The sequence below is a fragment of the Bubalus bubalis genome, chromosome X (genome assembly GCF_019923935.1).
Source record: "Bubalus bubalis isolate 160015118507 breed Murrah chromosome X, NDDB_SH_1, whole genome shotgun sequence".
Lineage (NCBI taxonomy): Eukaryota > Metazoa > Chordata > Mammalia > Artiodactyla > Bovidae > Bubalus > Bubalus bubalis.
In genome coordinates this window covers 62,184,049-62,210,377 of record NC_059181.1, presented here as the reverse complement: position 1 = coordinate 62,210,377, position 26,329 = coordinate 62,184,049, and the positions used below count along the sequence as shown (strand labels likewise).

General features: G+C 46.7%; 2 protein-coding genes across 15 annotated transcripts in view; one reads left to right on the top strand and one right to left on the bottom strand.

Annotated features, from left to right (window-relative positions):
- The window catches only part of AWAT2 (acyl-CoA wax alcohol acyltransferase 2), a 55,169-nt gene extending 52,674 nt beyond the window's left edge, over positions 1 to 2,495 (top strand). For both annotated transcript variants that reach the window (XM_006074184.3, XM_006074183.3), the window contains exons 3-7: positions 169 to 239; positions 485 to 689; positions 931 to 1,105; positions 1,869 to 2,068; positions 2,282 to 2,495. In XM_006074184.3, coding sequence (XP_006074246.1) covers positions 169 to 239; positions 485 to 689; positions 931 to 1,105; positions 1,869 to 2,068; positions 2,282 to 2,436 — 806 coding nt within the window. In that variant the 3' untranslated portion in view covers positions 2,437 to 2,495. The remainder of the gene's footprint in view (positions 1 to 168; positions 240 to 484; positions 690 to 930; positions 1,106 to 1,868; positions 2,069 to 2,281) is intronic.
- Positions 2,496 to 3,920: 1,425 nt separating this feature from the next.
- Positions 3,921 to 26,329, bottom strand: part of EDA (ectodysplasin A) — a 480,070-nt gene continuing 457,661 nt past the window's right edge. For 10 of the 13 annotated variants that reach the window (XM_044937294.2, XM_044937291.2, XM_044937292.2 and 7 more), the window contains 6 exons: positions 20,354 to 20,377; positions 15,559 to 15,738; positions 13,631 to 13,665; positions 12,685 to 12,736; positions 9,688 to 9,818; positions 3,921 to 7,802 (listed from right to left, as the gene is read on the bottom strand). In XM_044937294.2, the coding sequence (XP_044793229.2) occupies positions 7,551 to 7,802; positions 9,688 to 9,818; positions 12,685 to 12,736; positions 13,631 to 13,665; positions 15,559 to 15,738; positions 20,354 to 20,377 (674 nt within the window). In that variant the 3' untranslated portion in view covers positions 3,921 to 7,550. The remainder of the gene's footprint in view (positions 7,803 to 9,687; positions 9,819 to 12,684; positions 12,737 to 13,630; positions 13,666 to 15,558; positions 15,739 to 20,353; positions 20,378 to 26,329) is intronic. The other 3 variants (XM_044937301.2, XM_044937302.2, XM_044937300.2) reach the window with 3 other exon arrangements.

The window sequence follows — 26,329 nt, the reverse complement described above, 5'->3', positions numbered from 1 at the left end:
GCTTGGGGAGGGGCGGCTAGTACGGCAGAGAGCTAGGGCTGTCCCAAACAGGCCCCGAAGTTCATTCCCAGCCTGGTTGTCACTTAAGGGGGCAGGAAACGGTAAGGGTTGAGGGCACCCAGAGATAACAGGGTGGACAAAGCTCAGCTCCATCAGCTTTGTTTTCAGGTGGCCGCCGGTTTAACTGCATGAGGCAATGGTGCCTGTGGAAGCAGTACTGTGACTACTTCCCACTCAAGGTGAGAAGTCCCAGATCCCCACTTGGGCCCCAGGCCCGGCCCTGACTCCCTGTGGCAGCAGCTGAGGCAGGGCGGGGGGCGGGGGCATAATTCACATTGAGGCCCATGTGAATGAAGCTCCCCAGAGTTGTGTGTTACCCCATCTGCACGGCCAGACATGACAGCCCTTTCCTTTCTAGGTCTCTGGCCGAAAGAGAGGAACTCTTCCCTGGCTATATCTCTCTTGACTCCACTTTCCTCCACAGCTTCTGAAGACTCATGATCTCTCCCCCAGCCTCAACTATATCGTCGCCTGCCACCCTCATGGGCTCTTGTCCCATTCATGGTTTGGCCACTTTGCCACAGAGATGTCAGGCTTCTCCAAGACATTTCCTGGCATCACTCCTTATGTCCTCACACTGGGGGCCTTTTTCTGGGTGCCTTTCCTCAGAGAATATATCATGTCTTCAGGTGAGTTGGCTCCTGGGATGGAAAGCCGAAGAAATACATGGCTGCCTGAGAGAGAAGTATTGGGTAAATAGGTGAGAACAAGGCTGGCTCTGTGATCCCCTCTGGTCTGAAAAGCTACTTTAGGCTCAGCTGCCTAAGAGAGCCCTTTCCTAAAGAGGGTTCTCCCCACCTTAGAAGTAGGGAGGAAAGTTAGGAGGTTTAGCAGGTCACCAATGATCTTTTGGTTTTTCCTGCCTACCAGGGGCCTGCTCTGTGAGCCAATCCTCCATGGACTTCCTGCTTACCCGTAGAGGCACCGGCAACATGCTGCTTGTGGTGGTTGGCGGCCTGGCTGAGTGCAAATATAGCCTGCCTGGATCTACCACTCTGTTCCTGAAGAGCCGCACTGGCTTCGTACGCACGGCCCTTCGGCACGGGTAAGGACACTCCTGGTCCAGACTGGGGAGAGGAGATCCAAAAGCCCAGCAGGGAAGGAGGAAGAGGTTTTGAGGAAATGATATTTAAAGAGGGAGGCGTAAAGTCACTTCTGTTGTGGAGTAGAGGCTGTGTCAGGTTCTAGAGGCATTTCTGCTTCTGAAGAAAGGCCAGCAGGCCAGCCTGGAACCTTATCTGCCTCAGACTAGCATCTCATCTGGACCAGTCTCTCTAAAAAGGTGACTGGCTGCAACTGTATGTCAGAGAAAGCCAAAATTTCCATGTGGGTGAAAGGGAAGAAACCAAAAAGAAATGGCCCTTGGCTCCTAGCTTCCAGTGTCTCGGACATTGTGGGTTTACAGGAGGGTCTGGGACTCGCTGGGGCTTCCCTGGTGGCTCAGATGGTAAGAAATCTGCCTATGATACGGGAGACCCAGGTTCGATCCCTGGGTCAGGTTGATCCCCTGGAGAAGGGAATGGCACCCATTCCGGTATTCTTGCTTGGAGAATCCCATGGACAGAGAAGCCTGGCGGGTACAGTCTGTGGGATCACAAAGAGTTGGAAATGACAGACCGACTAACACACACACAGTGGGGCTCGCTTCCCTTAGCTCGCAGGCAGCCTGGGGTAGACCACGCATTGCTTCCGCTTAGCTTGGACCTGGGCCCAGCTGGGTTAAGGGCTGAAGGAACTTACAAGACCTAGGGAGCACTGGTGGTCAGCCTACATTCCTAACCATCAGAGAATATGCTTTTTTTTTTCAGGGTGGCTCTAATCCCGGCCTACTCCTTTGGGGAGACAGAACTCTACAATCAGTACACTTTCACCCCGGGGGGCTTCATCAATCGCTTCCAGAAGTGGTTCCAGAGTATGGTGCATATCTACCCTTGTGCTTTCTATGGGCGTGGCTTCACTGAGAACTCCCTGGGCTTTCTGCCCTACGCTCAGCCTGTTACCACCATTGGTAAGTGGGCCCTTCAGCTGGCAGCCACGTCTAGGACACAGGATCTGGTTCCAATGCTAGACCTTGGCTCTGGCCGTGTTCAGAGGCAGGGAGGCTGGCCAGGATGTGTGTAGGGTTGGGGGAAGCATGGGGGAGAACCTGGGCTGGAGGCCCATTCTGAGGAGTGAGCCACTCTGATGCTTTTCCCTTTAACTTCTCCATCTCCTCTGGCAGTTGGGAAGCCTCTACCACTGCCCAAGATTGAGAACCCAAGCAAGAAGACGGTGGCTAAATACCACGCAATCTATGTGGATGCCCTGCGCCAACTGTTTGACCAGCACAAGACCAAGTTTGGCTTCTCAGAGGCCCAAGAGCTGGTGGTAACTTGACAGACACCCCCATGGCCTCTCAGCCTGGTTGGAAGGTGTGGCACAGGAGGGCTTTGTGTGACCCCTGCTCCTTACTTGGTCAGTCCTTGGGGTGACGGGTGTGTGTGTGGGTGCCTGTTTGGCTGCTTTCTGGATCCCTCTTCCTCCTTCATCTCTCTCCTTCGAGCTCTTCTCTGACTTTACCTTGGGGTTACAAGGAGATGACCCCAAAGGCAGGGAAGGCCCTGGGGAGAGGTGTCCTGAAACCTCCCTCACATGTACCCACTCAGCATCAGAACTGAGAAAAACTAGAGAGAATAAAAAACCCACCTCTGACACTGTCTGTGCCCCAACCAGCCTGTTCCCTAGGATCCCTGCTCTTGTCTCTTTCTCTTCAGCTCTTAAGCAGCCCTATCTTCTGGCATCAAGGCTTCTCAGGACCGGTGGCCTTGAGGTCCAGTGGGCTTTGAATTCAGGCCCCTCCACCTTCAAACCCTATGACTTGAAACAATCAGTCTTCTCTGTTTCCTACTCTGTAAAATGAGACAAATAGTTCCTCCAGTGCTTACTTCAAAGGTTGGTGGGATAATAATACTGAATGTGATTGAACTTTGCATACTGGAGAGCTCCACAAAATTATTCTGCCCACTTCTTATCCCTGAGCAAACAATGCCCTAAATGTTATGACATCTCAATGTTTAGAATGAAGTTTATCCAATTAAAAACATTCTAATCTATTTTTATTGTTATTTTTTCAAGTTTGTCTATTTTATTTTTCATTTGTTTGCCACTCAGCACATGGGATCTTAGTTCTCTTACCAGAGATCAAACCCGTGCCCCCTGCACTGCAAGTGAGGAGTCTTAACCACTGGACAGCCAGGGAAATTCCTAAATTTTAAAGAAAGTTGACACTGTAGGATCTTGTCAACAGTTGTTTGAAAGTTTAAGTAACCTTTCTAGTTGGATGAGCTTGGGGAGCTATTTTAACTCTTTAATGTTGGTCTCATCTGCAAAATGAGTGATACGTCATGGGGAGCTGGAGGCTGGATCTACCCAAGCTGTTTTGGGCCCAGGCCTGAAGAATGTTACAGAAGTCAGGGTCTCAAGCTGAGGATGACTCCCTGCTGTGTCTTCACCTCAGGAAAATGTTCGCTTTTGCAGGACCCCTAGCCTACTGGACATGCGGTTACAGGAAAAGACCCAGGTGATGGGGATGGGTGCATGTGGGCTGGGGCACAGAGAGGATATGGGATGTTCTGACAGGAAATTCAGACCACCTTGCTTCTGCTGCCCCTTCTCAAATGGGTGCCTCAGTTCTTCTCCAAGTTCATGTGTGGTGTCAAAGAAGCATGTAGTGGAATTCCCTGGTGGTCCAGTGGTTAGGATTCCAGGCTTTCAGGAACCTGCTGAGGGCACAGGTTCAGTCCTGGTCAGGGAACTAAGATCCCACAAGCCGCCCCAACCCCCACAAAAGGCACCTAGCAGGTAGGAAGTGCTCGAGCTGATTTTAAGAACAAGGGGAAAAAGCTTTATTTGCAAAGAATAAACCATTAATTTACACAAACTTACATCCCGGTTTATATACATTATGTATAGTTTATATACACAGTATCTCACACTGGATGCTGATCCCCAAAGCAGCATCGGGCCTGCTCCAGGCCACCCTCACCACGCAGCCCTTCCCCCATCCTAGCTGGAAGCTTTCTGACTAAAGAAATGACATATCCCAACTCCATTTGGAGAGAGCCCTAAAATGGATTACAAGGAAAAAATCCAGTTCTTTTTTTTTGCTCACATGGCCTAGGTTAGACTTCAGGCAGGGGGAGTCCTGAGGTAGCGCCAGGACTCCCTGCAGTTGGGCCTGTCCAGAGGCTTCCATCCTGAGGCAGAAGCTGGGGGAAGCGCCCTGGGGAAGGAAGCACTCTGACAAAGGCTGTGGCCATGCATTCCCTGCCTGACCAGGCTCCGGAAGGGGGCCAAGCACTTCCAGACTTGAGTCTGCGGGTTGCAGAAAGAAGGGGGCTGTGTGGGACACGGACTGTGCCTTCCTCACCTTGCTGAGTCTGGAGGTTGGGGCCCCCACACCTCAGGAAGGTCACCTTCCCTCTCTGGACCTCAGTTTCCACATGAGTAGGGTAGAAGGTAGGTTGGGCTAGATTACTTCTAAGGGCCTCTTGAGTTCTTAATTTCTCTGAATCTATTTGCATCCACCAGAAGTTACATAAAACACACGTATTCACACATGGCTCAAACTCTTTGTTCACCTTCAGGGTTCCTAGCCCTTTATTGCTCATCAAAAGAGATTTGGCTCAGGATGGATGAAGGGGGTCCCCAACAGCTGCCTTTTGTGCCAGCTTTGGCTGTTGGAGCCAGAGCAGCTGGCAAAGTCCCCACTATGCAATTCTCCTTCAAACCTCTGTCATCCGCTTGCTCACAAATGTCCTCATCCCATCCTCCGTGCTAGCCTCAGATTTCTAAAGCCATGTTGGTGTAATTCCAAGGGGTGAATCTAGCTCCACATTCTCTTAAGAGTAAATGACTTCAATAACTTTGCAGCAACAGGGCTCCCCAGCTACCTCTTGCTTCTCTCATCACCCTACTCCCTCCAGAGCTGTATTTGAAGGGTCACAACGAATAAGAGTCCTGTGTGAATCCCATTTTCCCTCTAATCCCCTACATACCTAGAGAAGAGGGTTGGTGTCAGAATGCCCTTTAGTGGCACAATTAGGAAGTCTTTTGCTTCCCTCGTCTCATCCAGACCTCTCTTGGGTTTTCTTTGCATTCCTGAGAGATCCTGGTAATACAGAGGTCTCTGTGGTATGGCAGAAAGAGATAAGAAGTCACTCTGTAGCTGTGGGAAGTGACCGGCTCCTGTAACTTGTCTGAAGGGTAACCAGAGGAGGCCCTTGTCCACAGGAGGGGCCCCATGCACAGTGGTTGGTTCACTGGTTGGTTCTTTCATTGGATGAAAGAACACAAGGGGTATCTGTTCTGTGGGTACTGGAGGCCTGCTGCTTGGGCACGCTACCAAGACGATTCTTCTGAATACAAAAGCTCTAAGGCTGATGGGAGTTTCCCAAAGAAATGGCCGACTCTTTTGTCCCAGAGCCCTTGGCAGTCAAGAGAAAAGGCATTACCATCAAGGAACGAAAATGAGCCTCTCTGCGTTTCTCCCTAGATCCCTCAAGGATTTGGGGTCCATATTACCATTTTGATTGGTTCTCTCTTGGATTCCAAATTCAAAACAATGCTGGGGAAGAACAGAAGAGCTTCACAGTCAGACCTGGTTGAAAGCCCCAGGTATGACTTAAGTTGGTTGAGATCCTGCTCAAAGCACTCAACCTCTGAGCTTCGTCTAAATGATAGGGTTGGTAATATTATCAATGGAGATAGAGAAAATACAAACTTTAAGGAGAGGTTCTCATCAGATTCTGCTAACTGAGGACTGTCTAAGGCACTTTATAGGATCTGGGGTCAAACATGCCTCAAGCTTGCCTCATCTGGGGTGGGAAGGCTATCATTAGCAACCAGATAATGGGGGAGTAGCTCACTCCCTCTTGCTCTGATCCTTGAAGGGCCAAGCAGCATAGTTTCTTAAAAAATGAAGGCACAGCAGGGAAATGAGTACCTGTTGTTCTTGGTGGATTTCAGCTGCCTGAAGGATCTTATTCCCTTTCTCTGCAAAAGGAAATTTGTTCCAGGAGTAAAAGTAGCAGATTCTACAAGACTGGCTCTCTCAGCTTTCAGCTACAGACCCAGCACCCAGACTGGCCCCAGACAGTTAGAAATAAGACCCTTGAATGATCCTATCATGATTCGATGGGAAGCTTAAGGGTGGGGGAAAGAGGTCTTTGGGCCTGACTAGAGGGCGCAAGCCTGCCCACTGCCTAGACACTGCCTCCTCTTGAGCCTGGATTCAGGGAAGCAGCACTGGAATCTATGGTGACTCTTCTGTGCTGTGGTTTTCTGGAGCCAGAGAGAAGAAAGGGGGTGGTATGTGATTAGTAGGGCATCAGTTGTTGTCCTTTCAGACAAGGTCTATTAATGACCACTTGGATTGCAATACACTTGAAGAAAATCCTGTCCTATCCCCGGCTCTTACCCTTTCTGGGTCTGATAAAAAGCTCTGCCTTGCTGATGCCCAGAGTCAGTCTAGGGTTTGGGAATTTTAGTAGGCTAGCATGGCAGCTGCCTAGATACTAGAATTTGAAGGCACTTTTGGAGGTCATCCAGTCCACTCTTTGTCCCCAGACATAACTCGGACTAGATGAATCTTTGTGCTGCTTAATACATGGATAACTTCCTTTGTGCCCAGGTAATCTAAAGAGTATCTCAGACTCACACAAACACAGGTCCCGGGATAGGCACCAGTCTCAGACAGAGGTAGGCTCTGGCGAGGAAAAAAAATGGGAGTTCTCACCAGGCTGGGAAAGGGACAATTGTGCAGGCACCCGGGCAGTTTTCTGAGCTTGGAGCACAGCTGTAAACAAAGTGAAAGACACATGGCCCCAAGCATGGCCTCTGGTTCTTATACAGGCAGGTGTATGGCCATGCCCTGTAACTGCTTCAAGGAACAGCAAACCTCTCCCCAAAGCCCTGCCAACTGCTGGCACATGGATGGGCGAGAGTGGAAAGACCATCTGGCAGGCTTCTCCCCTGGTTTCTGTAACAAGCACCTGCATTTCCCTCCTTGCCCCTTTCCTTAGGCTGCAATGTTACCATCCTACCCCACACGCACCTTTCGAGGTCAAAGGCTTGCCCCACAGTTTGGGCTGTACTGTTGCTACTTCTCGCCTGCTGCCCAAGCCCCTCACTTTAGTGCAACAGAATGACACCAGGGACCTTGAGGTTGTAGTCATGCTAGAAGCAGTCAATGGGGAGCCAAGGAGGAAGGTTCTGCTTCACGCCAACCCTGGGGCTTCATCAACTGTCCTGTTCACTCCAGGTCAATCTGGAAAGTCAAGTTGGCCTTGTCATCTTGGAATTACTGGGGAATAAATAGCACTGGGAAATTTTTCTCTGCGGCTGTGACACCCACATACCTCATTCCACAGCAGCGCTTAGAGGTTCTGGGAGTCCTAGCTCCCTAACCTGGGGTAGGGCCATGGGCAGGGGCAAAACGAGGTTGGAGGGATCTAGGATGCAGGGGCCTCGCCCAGCCTGATGGCCCCGAAGAAGGTGGTGTGCTTGCTCATGTTGATAGAGATGTCAGCGTGCACCATCTTCACGGCGATCTTCTGCCGGGCTTTGAGGAGGCAGACACCTGCTGTATAACAAGTGTTGTAGTTGGTTTTGCCTGTCTCAATACTGCGGGTGCACTGCAGGAAGGGTTTCTCGTCCACCACCACCTCATAGCTGGCAAAGTCAGTGAAGTTGATGTAGTATACCTGGGGGAAAGGCAACAAGAAGGGATTGGGGGCGAGCAGAAGGAGAGGGTGGGGCCCTCCCTGGTGACCAGTAGACAGGACCCGCTCATGCGAGTTGCCGCTGTGCCTCGTGAAGGGAGCGGTACCACCTGAAGACACGCTAGTCAGACAACAGGACAGGTGGGGCGACAGGCTTATTCACTGTCCAGCCTCCCCTCCATTGGGCTGAGGGGGCTGGAAACCTTCCTTTCAATAGCACATGGCGGGGGGAGACTCTGCAAGGTGAATACGCCACGCCTCATTCATCCCTTAATCTCCCCTAGCTCCCTACCCCCGCCGGCTGCTCTCTTTGGCCCTAGCGTGAAGCACAGTTCTCCTCACACACTAGGAGCTTGATCAGTGCTGCAGACACAAATGACTATGAATCAATTTTTGATTTCTAGCCCCAGGAACTATTTGTAGATAAACTTAGAAGTCATTGATTCCCCTAAGAGGGCGCAGGAGCAATTTGTGCGTTCTTCAGTTCTTTCTGCTTGTAGCCCCCGTCCCCTGCTGCTGAATTTCTCAACGATTCTCCCAGTGCCCCTTGGTCCTCTCGTCTACTGATAGAAGAACAGGTCCAGAGAGATGGAGAGCGATCCGTCACAAATGAGATAAAGAATGTGGAAGGGCAAACTAACTTTACTTGGTGAACAGAAGGAAGTGCTAAGCTATGTTCAGTGGCATGACATCCAGGGGATTTTCCCAATTTCCGTGGGGTCCAAGGCCTGAGCCTACCCCCAATTCTAACCCAGGGCAGGCCCAGAGGATTAATTTTTCTCTTCATCACTACCTTATCCATCACACCCCACCCCAAGCTTTGATCCCTGCCCCACATCAAATGGCACTTAGGACAAATGTCCCATAGGACATTGGGATCATACCCCTGGGCTTTGGGACACCCATCTGTCACCCTAAATGACTCTAAGAAAGGTTGCTCCCTCCATAGACTGTTTAGGAGGCAGCAGTGCATTCAGGTGTTAGGACTGCCAAAAAATAAAATAAATTCTATTTTTTTAAAAATAAATTTTAAAAAATCTTTGGGTCAGGAACCAAGCTGTGTCAGGATGTTTTGTGGGCTCAGTAAATGCTCAAGGACCCACCTTCTCTGACTACTCTTCTGGGAGACCCTTCTTGCTGGCTTTGTTGTCTTTCTGTCCATCTGCCTGCTTGGCCCTCACCCCACAGAAGCCTCCGCATTCACCTCATTCACCCTCATTAACCTCTAGCTCTGAGGAGCCACACTATTGGAGACACACGACAGGGTGGAAATGGATGGGCACTGGCCGACCTGGGAAGTGGGCCCTGGGCGGGGACAAGGACAAAAACAGAGGGAGAAAAGTGCTGGGACAGAAAAAAAGGAAGACTAAAGAAGCAAGAGAAGGTAGAGAAACAAATGGAAGAAAGAGGAAGGAAAGACAGAAATTTTTCTGAGGTGGAGATAAAGTCCAGAAGAGCACTCTTCATTATAAAGCCAGTGGTGTGGGGCGGGAGGGGTTCTCAGCAACCCTGGAACTGACTTTTAAAGAATATACTGAGACAGAGTTCGGTTTTGGCAGTAGAACCAAACAGCTCAGTGGGGAAGCTAGGGCCTGGGGCCCCGCAGGAGGGGATCGGATGGCAGGGTGTGGGAGGGGCCTCTTTTCAGTTTTCAATAACATCTGGCTAAGAAAAAACCCCCAAACAGCCCCTTCTGTCTCTCCTCCTTCCTTTCAACTCCCTCCCCGAGTGGGTCTTCCCTCCAACCGCCCCCCACCCAGGACTTCAGCCATTGGCTGGTCTGGGCTGGCTCCACAGTGCCCCTCTGTGGCATGCAAAGGATCTGCATTCTGGATATAAGAAGAGTTAGGCCTGAGACCGTACTCACTTCTACCTGACTATAGATGAAGTAGGTGCCGTCCACCAGTACCTCCAACTCCCCGCTGCGGGGGTGTAGTTTAAACACCTTGGGGTTCATGGTGATGCGAGACCAGTCATTGAGTACTCCACCTGAAAGATCTCAGTATGAGAGAACGGCAGTCACTCAGTACATGTCAGAATCATCTGGGCAATAGAAACAACAAATATCAAACTGTACACAACCCCCACCCTCATTGCGATATAACCCGGATAGCCCAGGAGGCCAAGCTTTAAGAACATCTGGAAGCAGAGAAAGCGGTCTATTTGTAAATTGGCAGCCAGGCCTGCTTCAGGCCCCTGGGGTCTGTATGTCCTTTCTCTTTCCTTTTCTGACTTCTCTGTCTGGAAGGATCTTTAACCAACACCTTCCAACTGGAATTGGGGGTGGTTGGTAAGAAGAAGGTGGGCATGCTGCCCTATTTTCTTTGTTGTTCTGAGACCTGCATAGGCAAAATCCAGACACTGAGGGGCAGGCTAGGTCTTATTATTCCATTTCATCTCACCAGCCATAGCTCCTGAATCCCTATTTCTCCTTGTCCTTAACAGATTCCTTTTTATAGCTCCTCCACACTCATTTCTTTCTGGAAAGTCTCCATGGGTCCCCAGTAAACCACTTGGCCCAAGGATCTGTCTACTCAGAGAACTTTAGGGATCAGGGTTAAGTCAGACTTCATGGCAGCCAGACAAGGAACCGGCAGTAATAAGGCCATGTAGGGTAGAGGGATCTTTATGAGAGTGAGGGGTCAACTGCCACCCTGGTTCTGCAGCCCTAGAACCAGCCAAATGGATGGAGAGGGTGTCAGAGCATGGAGGCGCTGCTGCAAAGCATTTCTCATTAATATCCCACTGTGAGTGGAGAGGCATGTGAGGCAGGAAGAAGAGCTTCCCTTTCCATTCTGTAGCAAAGGGGATGTTCCTTCCCACCCCAAGAGGAGGGAGTCCAGGCTTGGGAGCCTTTTTCCTTCAAAACCATCCATTTTTAGAGATGCAGACATAGAGAACAGATTTGTGGACATGGGGGTGTGTGTGCAGGGGGGAAGGAGCGGGTGGGATAAATGGAGAGAGTAGCATGGAAGAATATACACTACCATCTGTAAAATGGATAGCCAGTGGGAATCTGCTGTATGAGTCAGGGAACTCAAACCAGGGCTATGTAACAACTTAGAGGGGTGGGATGGGGTGGGAGGTAGGAGAGAGGTTCAAAAGGGAGGGGATATATGTATACCTATGGCTGATTCATGCTGAGGTATGACAGAGACCGACACAATATTGTAAAGCAGTTATCCTTCAATTAAAAATAAATTAAAAAAAATCCATTCTTCATCCAAGAAAACATGTTTTGAAAGTCCATCCTTGGCTAGTCTTGGGAGGTCTGCCTTTCCGAGGTGTGAGGAAAAGGTGCCCATCTTCCCTTGAGGAGATAAGCAGATGGGATAGTTCAGAGGAGATGCTCTGGCTCTGTCCCTCATGGAGGACCATTCTGCAGGAAATCTTCTACCCCTGACCCCTCACTCTTGCTTCTGCTGGAACTAAAGATCAGCATAGACTACTGCTGGGGATTGGCCCAGAGGGGTTGGAACTAGTCTTGTATGGTGGAAGCAAAATCAGTAGCTTCTGGCATAACACTGAGGCCACCCATCCAGACACCCAAACAAATCTATTTCTTGACTGTCTCACTCCTCCCTGGATAGATGGTGATCATGGCCTACCCAGCGTCCTGGGTCTTAAGGCACTTGGTCCCGGCAGGACAGTTTGGGTTTTGGTGCCATTATGTTCTTACTTATATTTCTGAGGCAGTTAAGTCAGGCATCCAGGTGGCAGTCCGAGAGGTAGCCAAGCCCAGTCACTAAGGAAGCAGAGCACAGCCAGTTCAGGACTGACTGGGTTCTTAGAAGCTGTCCCCATGCAGCAGGTTTCTGACCCTTCATTTACTGCTTCTGTACTCACAGCCCCTCCCTTCTACTCCAAGCTCTGTAAGCATCTGGCATCTTGGCTGGCTTGCTGCTTCCTGAGGCTCCTGGGGGGTTCATGCATTTTAGGCTTTGTATACCCTGGGGACTGGACATTATTTCAAAACACTGTTCTTTAATGAATGTTCATGTCTCTTTGGGGAAGAAAATGAAGCTAATCACTCAGTGGAGTATACATACACATCACTGAAGTAGCAGAGTGCAGTGGAAAGAGTCAGAGAGATGTGGTTTTGAATCCCAGCTCCTACTCTTAATGGAAATCTTGGGCCAGTTAATTAACCTTTCTGAGCTTCAGTTTCTGTCTCTGTAGAAAGGAGCTAATGCCTACCTTTGTTGTGAGGATCAAATCAAATCAAAGACAAAAAAAGTATGTCAAAAACTCTAAAGCACCATACAAACATAAGGCAGTAGATTTATTATGGTGTTGTCCAATCTCTCTGGCACTCTATTTCCCCACCTTTGAAATGCAGGGATTACATTAAGGTAGGATTTCTAACCTCCTTCAATCCACCCCCTTTTTTTGTAGACACTAGCATCTCATACTTCCTACAGAGTCTAACATGCCCCCCACTTCCCTGAGAGAAATGCCCCTCCACCCTAGACCCATCACACAAAAAGATTTGATTTTATGTATTTCTACTTTCTGTAATTTGTATTGTGAAAATGTTGATCAAACTATACATATTCCCAGTGGTGACTCTGATTCAGCCTTCACTTTCCAAGAATCCTTGGTTTAGACAATGTATCAAGTCCCTTTCAGCTGCTGCTTTTTTTTAATCTGTGCTTCTAACTGCAATTTGTAGTAACCAGTCTGAGGGCAAGCAATTACTTGAAACAGCCAGCAGAGGGCAAAATGGAGTAGAGAATGGCCTCTAGTGTCAAGGGTACCTCCGAGGTCTGGGAGGAACTAGGCTGGGTGATTATTTGAAGGCTGTGGGTAAGGGTGGTGGCAGGAAGCAACTCTTCTTAGGGAGAGAGCCTACTTTGACTCTTACCATTCTTGACTTGGATCGCTGACCCTTGGCCCTGTAGATGCACCACGGCTGGCTGGGAGGATGAGAAGGACAGAGAAAGTAGTCACTGTGAGAAATGGCTGCTTGCTCAGCCACCAGTTGCCAGGATTCCACCTTCTCGTCTTCATTTGTATCCCAATTCTGACCCCTCTCCCCTGTCTTGGGATGCGAGTGGCCACATTTCTACTAGAGGGTAATATGATTTTATAGCTCTGCCAAATGTAATGCCTCTGAGCCTCATTTCCCTAACTGTGAACTGGGGATTCTGAGAATCTCTGTCTGGCCTCTCTCACAGAGATGTCTGAAGATCAACTGAGGTGACGAATATAAAATACCCTGCAAGCCATCCAGCACCGTGCAGCTGTGTAGATTGATTGCTGTGGCCAAACAGCTGTAGTGAGAGAAGCCGTGATGAGACAAGGCGAGGCAGTGGAACTGCCAGTAGAGATGGATCAGGAAGCTCAGGGACTAGGGAGGAGCCCTTCAGGCCATGAAGGCAGAAGGCCAGGCTGGGCTTGACCTGGAACTGGTTGGCTGATTTTCAAGAACATATTCTTAAAGTTCTAAGCTGCTGACGTCAGGTGGTAGGAGTCCAGACGAGGTGTCTGGTGTAGTCGGGGAGGCCCAGGACCAGGTGAATAGACCTCACTGACAGCTCATGTCAGCTGACTACTGGGCTTGGCTGTGGTGACCCTCTGTCTCCTAGGGAATGGGGAAAAATAGCCACAGCTCAGTTCTCTTGCTAAAAGCAGCCCCTGGGGCAAAGTTTTTCTATTCATGGGAGGGGGCTGTGAATGAAAAGCCCCCAGAACCTCCAGGGTCTCCTCACAAAAGAAAGCCTCAGCAAACTTAGCAGGGAGCAAACTCAAGGGTGGCTCAGGCCTGTGGCCTTCCCTCCTTCCCAGCAAGACAGCAATTCCCAGCCAACCTGGTTTTCTCGAGTTCCAGCTTTATCAGCAGCACCTGCAAAATAGGACAGGCCAGTCAGAGGGCATGCTCTGTCTACTTGCTTTCCTCTTCATCTAGGCAGCCAATGGCACTGAGCTTTTGCTCCCTGTATGAGCCAAGCCAGGCTCAGTCTGAGTCTTTTGCCAAGCATCAACTGAGCCTTATTTTCCAGGACTCAGAGCTGCAGGGAGAATCAGGGTGTGATGCGGGGCTCTGGAGTGGGAGACGACACCCCTTTCTTCTCTGACTTGTCCCTGACCTGCATCTTCAATGTGCCCAGCACCCAGCAGGAAACTGGCCTCTCGCCAACAATGGCCCAAGGCAAGTGCCACTGAGCACCCATGGTGACAGAGGAGAGTGCATTCCTGCCACCATGTGACCCCGAGACAATGGTGCTTGCTTCTTTAGCCTTTTGTTTTCTTTCTATTAATTTCTCTGTAGAATGCATTGCCATTTGTAAACATCTTGCTTCTTTAATTGTCACTCTCCTCCTGTATGACATAAATTCCACGAGAACAGGGACCACTAACCAATACATCTCTTGCACATAGAAAGTACGCAATGAATATTTGCAGAAAGATTGGATGAAAAAAAATTCGAAACTGCATTTCTTGGGGCCACAATGACACTGATTAGCCCTGTTTGAACTACCAGTCAAAGAATATGAGTCTTGTGGCAGTATTTTTGGACCCAGAGAAATCAGCTGTGAAGAGTCCATTTCTGTAAAAGCACCAAGACACAAGAGCGGAGCAGGAGAAGGAAATAGCAACTGATCTAAGCCCAGGCAGTTTGACTTCTGTCAACTCTGATTAGGCAGGTTTGGATCTGCATTTATACCTTTGGGATGGCCTTCTGGGCCCACGGGGAAAGATGCAAAGAGATTAAATGCTATTCAAATGGACAACGTGGCAGGGGAAGGGAGTAGCACAATAAGCACTTGGTTCCCCAACAGGTTGGTCTTGGTGCCTGTGTCTGCTTCTTCCACAGCCTGAGTGACTCATAAGTTTCCAGCTCCTTGATTATCAGCAACTACTGGTCTACCTCTATGGGAAAGGCATTTCAGAGTTCATGGGATGAGACTACTCTAGGGCTTGTCATTCTGTCCAGCCCCCAACATTCCTCTCCATGTTGTTGTTATTGTTTAGTCGCTAAGTTGTGTCTGACTCTTTGTCACCCCATGGACTGTAGCCCATTGGGCTCCTCTGTCCATGGGATTTCCCAGGCAAGAATACTGGAGTGGGTTACCATTTCCATCTCTAGGGGATCTTCCCGGGCCAGGGATCAAACCTGCATCTCCTGCATTGGCAGGTGGGTTCTTTACCTGGGAGCCACTAGGGAAGCCCATTCCTCCCCTTTGCCTTTTTCTAATCAAACATCAGTATGTGAAGCTAGATGCTGGAAATCAGGAGACAAAATCCACAGGTCAAGAACAGGTATCTCTTCCTTGACAGGTTGGTATAAATACGAAGTTAGAGCAAGGCAGGCCCTACTGACTTGTTCAATTCCTAGCTCTCCACTGAGATCACAACCATCAGTTGTGTCTGACTCTTTGCGACCCTAAGGACTGTAGCCCACCAGGTTCCTCTGTCCATGGGATTCTCCAGGCAAGAATACTGGAGTGGGTTGCCATGCCCTCCTCCAGAGAATCTTCCTGACCCAGGAATCAAACCAGTGTCTCTTACATCTTCTGCATTAGCAGGCAGATTTTTTACCACTAGCACCTCCTGGGAAGCCCCATAAATAAGAAGTTAGAGCAGGGCAGGCTCTACTGGCTTGTCCAATTCCTAGCTCTCCACTGAGCAAGGAGACCACACACCATCATTTTAAACTACTCTTGGGATCACCTGCTCCTGTTCTACTAGAGAACTTTTAAGGAGCCTAGGACGGTGGAGAGATAGAGGAACTCACCAGAAGGTCCTTGGAGGCCAGGGGGTCCTTGAGGACCAGGAGGACCTGGAGGGCCAGGTGGTCCCATAACAGTTGTTCCTGGAATCCCAGGAATCCCTGGAATCCCTGGGGGTCCTTGGGGTCCTGGAGGTCCTGGAGGTCCTGGGGGGCCATTGGGTCCAGGAGGCCCTGCCTTCTTTCCTGAAAGATGAGATTCAGTATCAGATTTATAATTATTGACTGAGTGTACTGTCAGGAGTTCCACAGCTTTCTCATGACACAAAGTTGGCCCTCTGGGAGTTCCTGCTCTTAAAGAGGTGGATACTTTTATCACACATGACACACACACACACACACACACACACACACACACACTTTGTGTTTCATGAATCAGCATTTACAGGCTGGGTTTGAAGAAATAATGACCCTCAAGGAACTTGGTCTCGTGTAGAAACAGACACAGCCACAGGACAGTAGAAGTGTTGCATTAATTGTAGGGACAAAATGCTGGAGAGGTCAGGGAAGGCTTCAAAAAGGGGGTTGCAGTTGGGCTAAGTTCAAAGGATCAGAATCACCAAGTGGGTAGACCTTAAAAAGTGGGCCACTTTTTGGAATTGAGAACTGGGCTATTGTTGCAGAGCGTGGCTCTCATGTTTACTATCCAGGTTGGTGGACTTGATGTGGATGAGGCGAGCAAGCTAGGAGGCCAGCTTGACCTTAGGAAGGCTATCAGTTCTAGGAAGGCTTCCTGTAGGAGTCAGGATGTACAGGGACTTGAGCTTGGGATGAAGGCTGGAAAGTAGAACTGGAAGGAGTCTGGGAAGATAAGAGGTGGTGGGGGAGGGAGGAGAGAAGGAGAGAGAGAAGGCTCCAGTAACATAAGGAAAGAAGGGGTGGTGGAGACCAGAGGGAGCTGAGCTGTGGAGGAAGCAGCAGGCAGGTTTTGCTTTCTCAGCTGACCTCTCTAAACCCTATTTTTAAAGATCTTTGGGAAAGGAAATTTTGCAGAATCCCTTGGTAACATGTTCCAATGCTTATCACCCCCTCACTGTTAGGAAGTTCTTCTGTCTATTGAACTGAAATTCTTCCCGTGGAAGTTTAAGCTCTTATTCTATTGTTTGTATAGATAGAAAAGGATAGTTGCCATCATCCACACAACAACCCTAATGTGCTCAAGGACATTGTCACCTATCAACTTCTATTTTTATAGGCTAAATAATCTAGCTTCCCAGAGTCTTCTTTCCTCAGAGGCCCTATTCTTGAATGAATTATTAATCAAGCCACCAGATCCTCCCCATTTCCTCCTTGCTCTCTTTTCAGAGCAGTCTCAGCCTTCCTATTCCACATTCCAGTCCTTCCCATATTCCCACCAGAACTATGTTAACCAAGTCCTAACTGTGGCCTTGAACCGAAAGCTCCAGTGCCTCCTGTTTACCTCCTCTGCTCTGTGCAGTCCCATTCAAGAACTGCAGGTGGTCACAGGAGGGTGGCTGCTTCCTCACTGCCTGCCTTTTCACAGTCTTGTGGAAGTCCCAGGAATGGGAGCCTTTCCCCAGCCTCCATCATGGTGTCTTCACTTGTGATACTTTCTTCCTTTTAAAATATAACCCCGTCAAATCTCACTTAAATACCTCTTTCCTGAAACTGCCTTCTGGCTTCCTGGACTCGCAGGCTAGAGAATCCTGTTCTGATTCATCAGGTTCTCTTTTAAGGAGAATGCCACGCTCAAGAAACCCAATCCCCATGGCAACGCCACTCAAGAGGTCAGTTGTCCATGTCTAACCACATCTGCATTTACAATGAAACAACAAGGTCATTGTGGGGCCCCTTCCCCAGGGAGGAAAGTAAGGAAAGTACAGAGAGCTTTTCTCCCAGGGAGAGGCAGGAGTTTTAGCATCTTCCCTGCACTTAGCAGCAAAAGATTGAATCTGCCCAGTTACGAGATCTAGCCAATTTTAAGATGCTGAACAGGAAAGCCATCTCCCTTCAGATTTGGGCAGATTCCAAGTCAGGCTTATTCAGTGCCCAAGTTTCAATTCCACCTAGTGTAGTGGAAAAAATAGGGAATCTGTAGTCGGGAGATAAGTCTGTAAGCCTCAGCTCTGCCATGGACATATACTTTGGGCAAATTCCTTCTTTTCCCTGAGCCTTAGTTTCTCCATCAGTGGAATGAGGAGCTTGGCTTCAATGATTTTTCTAAGTTTCCTCGCAAGACTGAGGTTCCATAAGGAGGACTGACTCACCCCCCCGAGAGTCAGGAGACTTTCCTAGTTTGATTATAAAGTCTGCTTCTCTCTCATTCTTTTCTGGGTGGCACAGACACATGGGATGGTGCATAGTAGGCTGTCTCCTGTCCCAGAATTTCTAGGCCTAACAGTGATTTTTGAGCTAGAGGGGGTTCTGTGGGTAGTGTGAACTTCAGTATCAAGACTGTGAGTCTCCTATAATTATTAATGTAATTTTGGAAGAATCAGAGCCAGAAACTCCTCCAGTGAAAGAGAATACTGGTTGCAGTGTAAACAGAGAATGTTCACTTACGAAAATGCTAGAAGGAATCTGGGAAATAGCTCCTACTGGGATCTAGTTCTGCAGCTGGTGGTCTTTGCTTCTCTGCAACCAGGTTTAGGCAAGTGTGCTTCTCATCTTTGCATCCTTATAGAAAATTGGCCCAGAGAGAAGCATGCACAAAATGACCCCTGGACTAAGAGGATGACTTTAGAGTACTGCATTCCTTCTCTGGATTTCCTTACCTTAACAGAACACTTCATGATGCAAAAGCCCAGAGACTTTTATTGGAGGGGGAAAATTCCATTAAAGGATGGACACGAAATGAGCAAAGCAATTTACCTCTTCAGGCACGTGCCTACTCATTGTATCCAAGGAAATCTGTATTAAATGGCTTCTAAATCACTTTAGCCAAGGCAAATGTTTAAGGCCCATGTGCTGGGCAGCGATCTGAGTCACTGCCAGAAACTTTGGGATCTCCTGAGTTTGTAATTCCAGAGCTTCTCACCTAGACAATTGCCTTCTATTACCACTGCCAAGAGTGTTCTCTCGGGGTCATCCCTTGAATGACACTGAACCGGGTGCTGTTCCCCACCACACACATGCCCTGTATTTTGGTAAATCACTAGCCTACTTGCTGTTTCCCCAGATATGACGTGTTCTTTCATACCTCTGAGACCTGCCAGTTCTCTTTGCTAGAATGTTCTTCCCCTTCTCTTTTCCCCCCTCATCCTTCAAAGTCCAGGTTAGATAATATTTTCTCTGAGATGTGGTATCTCATCCCCCAGGGAGAACTACTTGTTCTTTCTCTGTGCTCTCCCCAGCACCCTGCTCACGCTTCTGTGATTGAATTTTTAAATACTATAATGCAATTATTTGTGTGTTCTTCCATGATTCCAACTACACTGGGAGATTTTGGGGGCCAGAAACCATTCATCTTCATCTCTGTATCTCAGTTGATGCTTATTCACTGTCTAGTGAATGAGTGAGTAGGGAAAAACCCCTAGTAGCTATCATTACAAAGTACTCTTGAGGCTACCTATTACAAAAAAGAAGTCACCCCTGGGCTTGTGTTAGGAGCAGAGGGTGTCACTGTCCAGGCCAGGGGAGCTTTCTAGGTTTGTTAAAATTTCTGTCTTAAAGGGATCTGACAAGCACAGAAAACTACACACTTGAAAGTCAAATTTACTTTCTTAAAAGACAGAATAGCTCAGTGAATGCCCAGGCCCCACAGAGAAATGTTTCTTCACTGACTCCAGTTCTCTGGCTATTTCCCAATTTTGCTCAGCTCAGGTCCTCAGGGGCCAGGCCACTCCTCAGCCTCTATCCAACAGGGACACAAGTTTCCCAAGTGAGCCATGGCACCTCAAGCCACTGGAGTACCCTAGTGCTCAGAGAAGGGTCAGGAGGCAGCTGAAGCCAGTGCTTTGGGTCTAATCTGGGGTTGATAATATATTCTATAAAGCCCCAGAAATGTTAACAGAATTATTTCACTTAGAATATTTTAATGAAAAATCATAAATTTCACTCTATTTTCTTCCCAGGACAGAACACAAAAACAAAGAGGTACTTAAAACTGGTTTCAAGGTTGGGTTTCTTAGTCCTAAGGAGTGAATCATATTGCCTGGTCCTGTCTTTTGGCACCTATCTGTCATTGGGTTCTTCTTTTCAAGCAGGCAAGCTCTTGTACAAACTCATGGGTCATTCCCATTGCGAGCACACTGGAGACTTACAGACCCAGCAATAGTACAATGGATTCGCTCAACTAGAAGCTTCTTGGAAAAGACTAAAAGGTCAGGGTACTACTATAGCCAAGTTTTTCCATCATAAAGAATATACTGAAATGCCAGAGCAAGAAATATCTTCCCTGACTACTTGAGAAATAGGCGAGGGATAGCTTTTAGGCCAAAAAAGAGGGTACTGACATCTCTCAGGACATCATTCATACCTGGTCATTGATTTGATAAAGGAGGGGAAAAAAAAAGAGAAAAGAGAAGGTCAGGGGAAAGAGTAAGGAAGAATGAAGGAAAGAGGTAAAATGAATTGTATGGAAGAGGGAGCAAGAAAGAAAAGCAAAAACAACTTTCATAAGTTGCTAAGAAGCAATTCTATCTTTAATAGATCATCACTGAAAAATGACAGATATTTCTTATTCCCTGAAGCTATAGTACTCAAGAAGATCACATGTAACTGAGTAAACTAATGGACAAACAGCACTGAAAGAGTATAAAAATCCTTCTCCCTTGATTTTTTTCTTCTAATTTTAGAAAAGACATGACGGTCATTTTATAAAATCAAGAGATTGACTTACCCTTTTTCTTGTTTTTAACAGGACCTATTAAAAAGAAAAAATGGAAATTTAAGTCACTGCAAATTAACAGTGTGTATTCTTCAAGATGTTCACAGGAGGAACCACTAAGAAACTGCAAATTTGAGGGAGCCCCAAACTGCGAGTCAGGTTATTGGCAAGGCATCTAACAACTATCAGACCTCCCCAATCTGTCTCTGACTGTTGTAACAATAAAGTTACAAGGAAGATTCTTTCCTAGGGAGAAAAATCTTTCAGGCTTAGTCTTTGGAGTGAGGGAATGAGTACTTCTCCATAAAAATGAAATGTCCAGAAATGCAGAACTCAACAACCTTAGGACGGCATTCCATTAATTGTGCAAGTCCTGAGACACACATTTAGGTCAGGAACTGATATGAAATCTCGTGTTGAAGCTTGAAGGAAAAAAGGGTCATTTTCATGGAAGGAGCAGAGCAGTAGCAGTGTACTTTATAGTCCCTTCCTTGCTGTTATTTAAGTTGTTAGTTACTCAAGCAGTGCAGCCATAATACATTCACATGGGGCCACATGAACGCCTACTGTAATTTATCATAAGTTAACAGACACTTTAAAAGAAGTGTCAACAGTTTCACCAACAATGAAATCACAAGCATTTTCTGGGGAATTACTTCTAAAGAAAACAATTCTAATCAATTGAGGGCACTCAGAAAACCCAAGGCTTTTCTCATATAGTTAGGGAACAATCATTCCTCAGACATACACAGTTCAGCTGTCTCCAGACATACAGGCATGTTTTTCCCTCCTGGGGACACAATTCACTTCATTCTGTAGGGGGATTTCATTTTCTTTAGATGCAGGTATTTGAAATCTGTTCCAAACGCCCATGAAGACTCTACTGGACCACATTAAACCCCTGTCAGTGCCCTCAGGAGCTCACGAGAACATCACGCATTTGTTGTACATTGTTTTATAGACTATAAAACATATTTCCATCTGTCATCTCATTTTATTCTTGCAACAAGCCTGAATGATCTTTACTAGTAAGAGCTCACTCTATCAAAGATTCTGTCTAAGCAGACTCAATCAGAAGTCAGTAAAGTCTCTAACTTGGAGGGCTGCCAGTGTGGCCCTCAGTCCCTTGAAAACCAATGTCTGTGTAGACTTTCCTGGCAAAACAATTTCACGTGCAACTGTAGGTATTATTATGTGCAGGGAATGTTTATGGTTGGGTTTAGCAACCTGCTGCATTTAAGGTCACGATCCTCCATTCTTCTATCCTCATTTTTTCTCTTTCTCCTCCCAGTGTCTTTACTGCCTATCTTTTATGTTTGTTTTTAACAGCACTGAGATTGTACACAGAGGTTCTGGCAAGGAAGCACAGCTAGACAGATATTACTAAATAAGAGGCAGCTTGAGAAGGGCCACATTCTTGAACAAGAAAGCTATTTGGGGAGGGATTTGCATAGAAAGTGGAGAAGGAAATGGCAACCCACTCCAGTATTCTTGCCTGGAGAATCCCACGGATGGAGGAGCTTGGTGGGCTACAGTCCATGGGTCGCAAAGAGTCGGACACGACTAAGTGACTTCACTTTCACTTTACATAGAAAGGCCTAATCCCATCAACCAGCTATCAGCTAACTAGTTGGTTACCTCAGCCTGGGAGACCAGTGAGATGACAGCCATTGCAGACAGTGCCCTCATAGACAGCTTGTGTTAGCCCTGGCCAAGCTTCTGGCCATTTTAGCTGGTTAAAAGGTTACTGCTGTTACACTGTAGGCTTCCCTGATAGCTCAGTTGGTAAAGAATCCGCCTGCAATGCAGGAGACCCAGTATGATTCCTGGGTGGGGAAGAGCCACTGGAGAAGGGATAGACTACCCACTCCAGTTGTTGGGCTTCCCTTGTGGCTCAGCCAGTAAAGAATCTGCCTGCAATGCAGGAGACCTGGGTTCAATCCCTGGGTTGGGAAGATCCCCTGGAGAAGGGAATGGCTACCTACTCCAGTATTCTGGCCTGGAGAATTCCATGGACTGTATAGTCCATGGGGTCGCCAAGAGTCGGACATGACTGAACGACTTTAACTTCACTGTTACATCAGAGTTCGAAGCAGGCTTTGAGAAAATTAGATGATCACCATGCAACCAGTCCTTACTGAGCATGCCTAGGAAGGAAGAACAGTAAATAATGAAACAAGTCTATTCTCAGAGCACTTACAGTTGAATGGGAAAGTACTAAAGGGGGAGAATTAAGGAATTATACTGGTTAGTTGAGGAAAATAAATTCCTGGAGGAAGTTTGACCATACAAGGAAAAGTAGGGAAAGGGAAGTTAAGAATTTTTCATTAACTTCTATTATTTTTATACCAGAAATATCTACTTACTACACATACATAAATGCATGCATATATACATACATAGAAAAGAGGAGCAAAAAGGAAAAATAGCTTTAAAAAACTACTCACAAACAACCTCTATTAACACTTTATGCATATCTAGAAATTTTCTATGCATATAAATAGGTATTTTCACAAAATGGGATCTGTTGCTTGATACCTTTCTTCTATGTCAGTAACTATATTTCTACATTGTCATTTTAAATTTGGATATATCAGCATTACATAGGTAACTCTTTGTATTTTTTCTGGTTCTTTCATGATTTCATTTTTTATATTTAAATCTTTTAATTAATTTGGAATAGATTTGGTATATTGTGTGAGGTAAGTTCATTTCAGTTCAGTCACTAAGTTGTGTCCAACTCTTTGTGACCCCCATTGACTGCAGCATGCCTGGCCTCCCTGTCCATCACCAACTCCTAGAATTTACTCAAACTCATGTCCATTAAGTCCGTGATGCCATTCAACCATCTCATCTTCTGTCATCCCCTTCTCCTCCCACCTTCAATTTTTCCCAGCATCAGGGTCTTTTCAAATGAGTCAGCTCTTTGCATGAGGTGGCCAAAGTATTGGAGTTTCAGCTTCAACATCAGTCTTTCCAATGAATATTCAGGACTGATTTCCTTGAGGATGGACTGGTTTGATCTCCTTACAGTCCAAGGGACTCTCCAGAGTCTTCTCCAACACCACAGTTCAAAAGCATCAATTCTTCAGTGCTCAGTTTTTTTTATAGCCCAACTCTCACATCCATACATGACCACTGGAAAAACCACAGCCTTGACTAGATGGACCTTTGTTGACAAAGTAACGTCTCTGCTTTTTAATACGGTGTCTAGGTTGGTCATAAATTTTCTTCCAAGGAGTAAGCGTCTTTTAATTTCATGGCTGCAGTCACCATCTGCAGTGATTTTGGAGCCCCACAAAATAAAGTCTGCCACTGTTTCCATTGTTTCCCCATCTATTTGCCATGAAGTGATGGGATAAAATTTTTATCTTTATTTTCCGAAATGGCCATGGTGTGAAGAGGGCTGAGAGCTACAGGCGCTCAAGGCCCATCTTCCACTTGCTTCTCTCTGCTCACTGAACATTTGGCATATCCCCTGAAAAAAATGAGGATGAAAAAGTATAGACAAGATTGTCCTTAGATTTATCACACTTCCCATAGGTGCTAATGAGTACATCATTTCAACAATATAGGAAGGAGTTCCTTCTTTTTCTAATATAGCTCACCATAGCCAGTAAATAATTCTTATGAGTTTCAACATGGTCCTATTAGTCCTGGTTCATATTTTTTTTAATAAAAAAAAAACAAAAAACTTTAATTGGAGGAAAATTGCTTCACAATGTTGTATTGGTTTCTGACGTACAACAATGAAAATCAGCCTAATTACACATATATCACCTTCCTCTTGAGCCTTCCCTGAGAAGGCAATGGCACCCCACTCCAGTACTCTTGCCTGGAAAATCCCATGGATGGAGGAGCCTGGTGGGCTGCCGTCTATGGAGTCGCATAGAGTCGGACATGACTGTAGCGACTTAGCAGCAGCAGCTTGAGCCTCCCTCCCTTTCCCCCAAGTTCTGGTTCTATATCAACCATTCTCATTTCTTTTGCTCGAGGTCATTGTGGTTTCCATCTTCTAGAGAGAAAAAACCAGGGAGCTAGAACTATCCCATGTTAGATATGAATACCTTGACCTAGAAAAAAAGCAGTAACCTCTGCTCAGTTCTGAATCTTTTTAGATATGTTGACTTATTTTCTCTATATGCTTCAGAACCTTTCCCATGCCTACTCAGAGCACTATTGGTGTCACATGTCTGTTTCCATGGTAACAGGCTACATTTCTCTATCATTCTAATACCCTGTACTTGGAACCATCATGGTTTCTGCAGGCAAAATCCACAAATACATCCGAGTGGGACGGACAGGTGTGCAGTCGCTGAGATTGCTTTTATAGGAGTAAATTTGAGATTTGACAGGTTTTGATTAATGTGGGCAAGCTATTTGCTCTGATATTAAGAAAACGGAGTCTTGTAACCACGTCAGGGCCATGGAAGCTGGCAGCAGTCCTAGCCTGAGTCTGGTTGTGACTCAATCACAAACTGATCATAAGGCAAGTGTTCCATTTTCTTCTGATTCTTTAACTTCTAAATTAGGGAATACTTTGTACACTTTGTCTCTATTCAAGCCTAGGATTCTGATGAAGATATATGACATTGTAAATAAAGTTAACATTTATTGAATATATATGAGCCATGCACTGTGCTACATGCTTAGCATATCTCATTTAGGTCTTATAACAATCCAGCAAAGTAGGCATTATTATGCTTATTTTATAGATGAAGAGATGGATTAAGTTAACTGCACAAAGTCACACAGCTTCTACATATTTTCAGGTAAGCTGAAACTTGAAAGATTCATGTTTTTCTAGATGTGCTTTGAAATTAAAAAATAAACGTATATACTTCCAATTTCTGGTTTCACACATTAAGTTCTTGGAAGCCATCATTCCCATACTCACAGTAAGAAAAAAGCTGAACAAACTTAAAATCACTACTTCTTAGATCCATCAGAGAAGTGAGGTCCCAAGGCAAATTGCTGTTCTATAAGATGGAGAGACAGACTAGTGGATACAGAGACTTATGGCTGACTAGGAATAGAAGCCTGTACCTGAAGTTGGTATCAGTAAGAACACTTTAAAACTATAATAAAAAGATTGCTAGGTACTCAGTGTGGACCAAGTAGATCAAGGGATAAAAGTCCTCGGAAGGTTCAGTCTTAGGGGGTTCCCCACACTTTCATGTGCTTACTTTCAAGAGCACTACAAGGTTCTCACTATGAAGACTGGAGAAAAATGCTCTTGTGCCTCTAGCAAGGGGAGAGGAAAGCAGCCATTTTGAAATATATCTGGACCTATTATCTTTAACAACGCCTGCCCTCAAGGAAAACTTTTATTAGAGTCTAACTGACTGAGGTTTTACCAGAGGCATACTGAGGTGGGGGTAGGAAATACCCAACTCAGTTCAGTGCAGTTCAGTTGCTCAGTTGTGTCCGATTCTTTGGGACCCCATGGACTGCAGCAGGCCAGGCATCCCTGTCCATCACCAGCTCCCGGAGCTTGCTAAAACTCATGTTCATTGACTCAGTGATGCCATCCAACCATCTCATCCTCTGTCATCCCCCTTCCCTCCCGCCTTCAATCTTTCCCAGTATCAGTCTTTCCCATGAGTCAGTTCTTTGCATCAGTGGCCTGGATGCATGTAGTTCAGTACCGGAACTTCAGTTTCAGCATCAGTCCCTCCAATGAATATTCAGGATTGATTCCCTTTAGGATGGACTGGTTGGATCTCCTTGCAGTCCTAGGGACCTTCAAGAGTCTTCTCCAACACCACAGTTCAAAAGCATCAATTCTTCAGTGCTCAGCTTTCCTTATGGTCCAACTCTCACATCCATACATGACTACTGGAAAAACCATAGCTTTGACTAGATGGACCTTTGTCAGCAAAGTAATGTTTCCGCTTTTTAATATGCTCTCTGGGTTGGTCATAGCTTTTCTTCCAAGGAGCAAGTGTCTTTTAATTTCATGGCTGCAGTCACCATCTGCGGTGATTT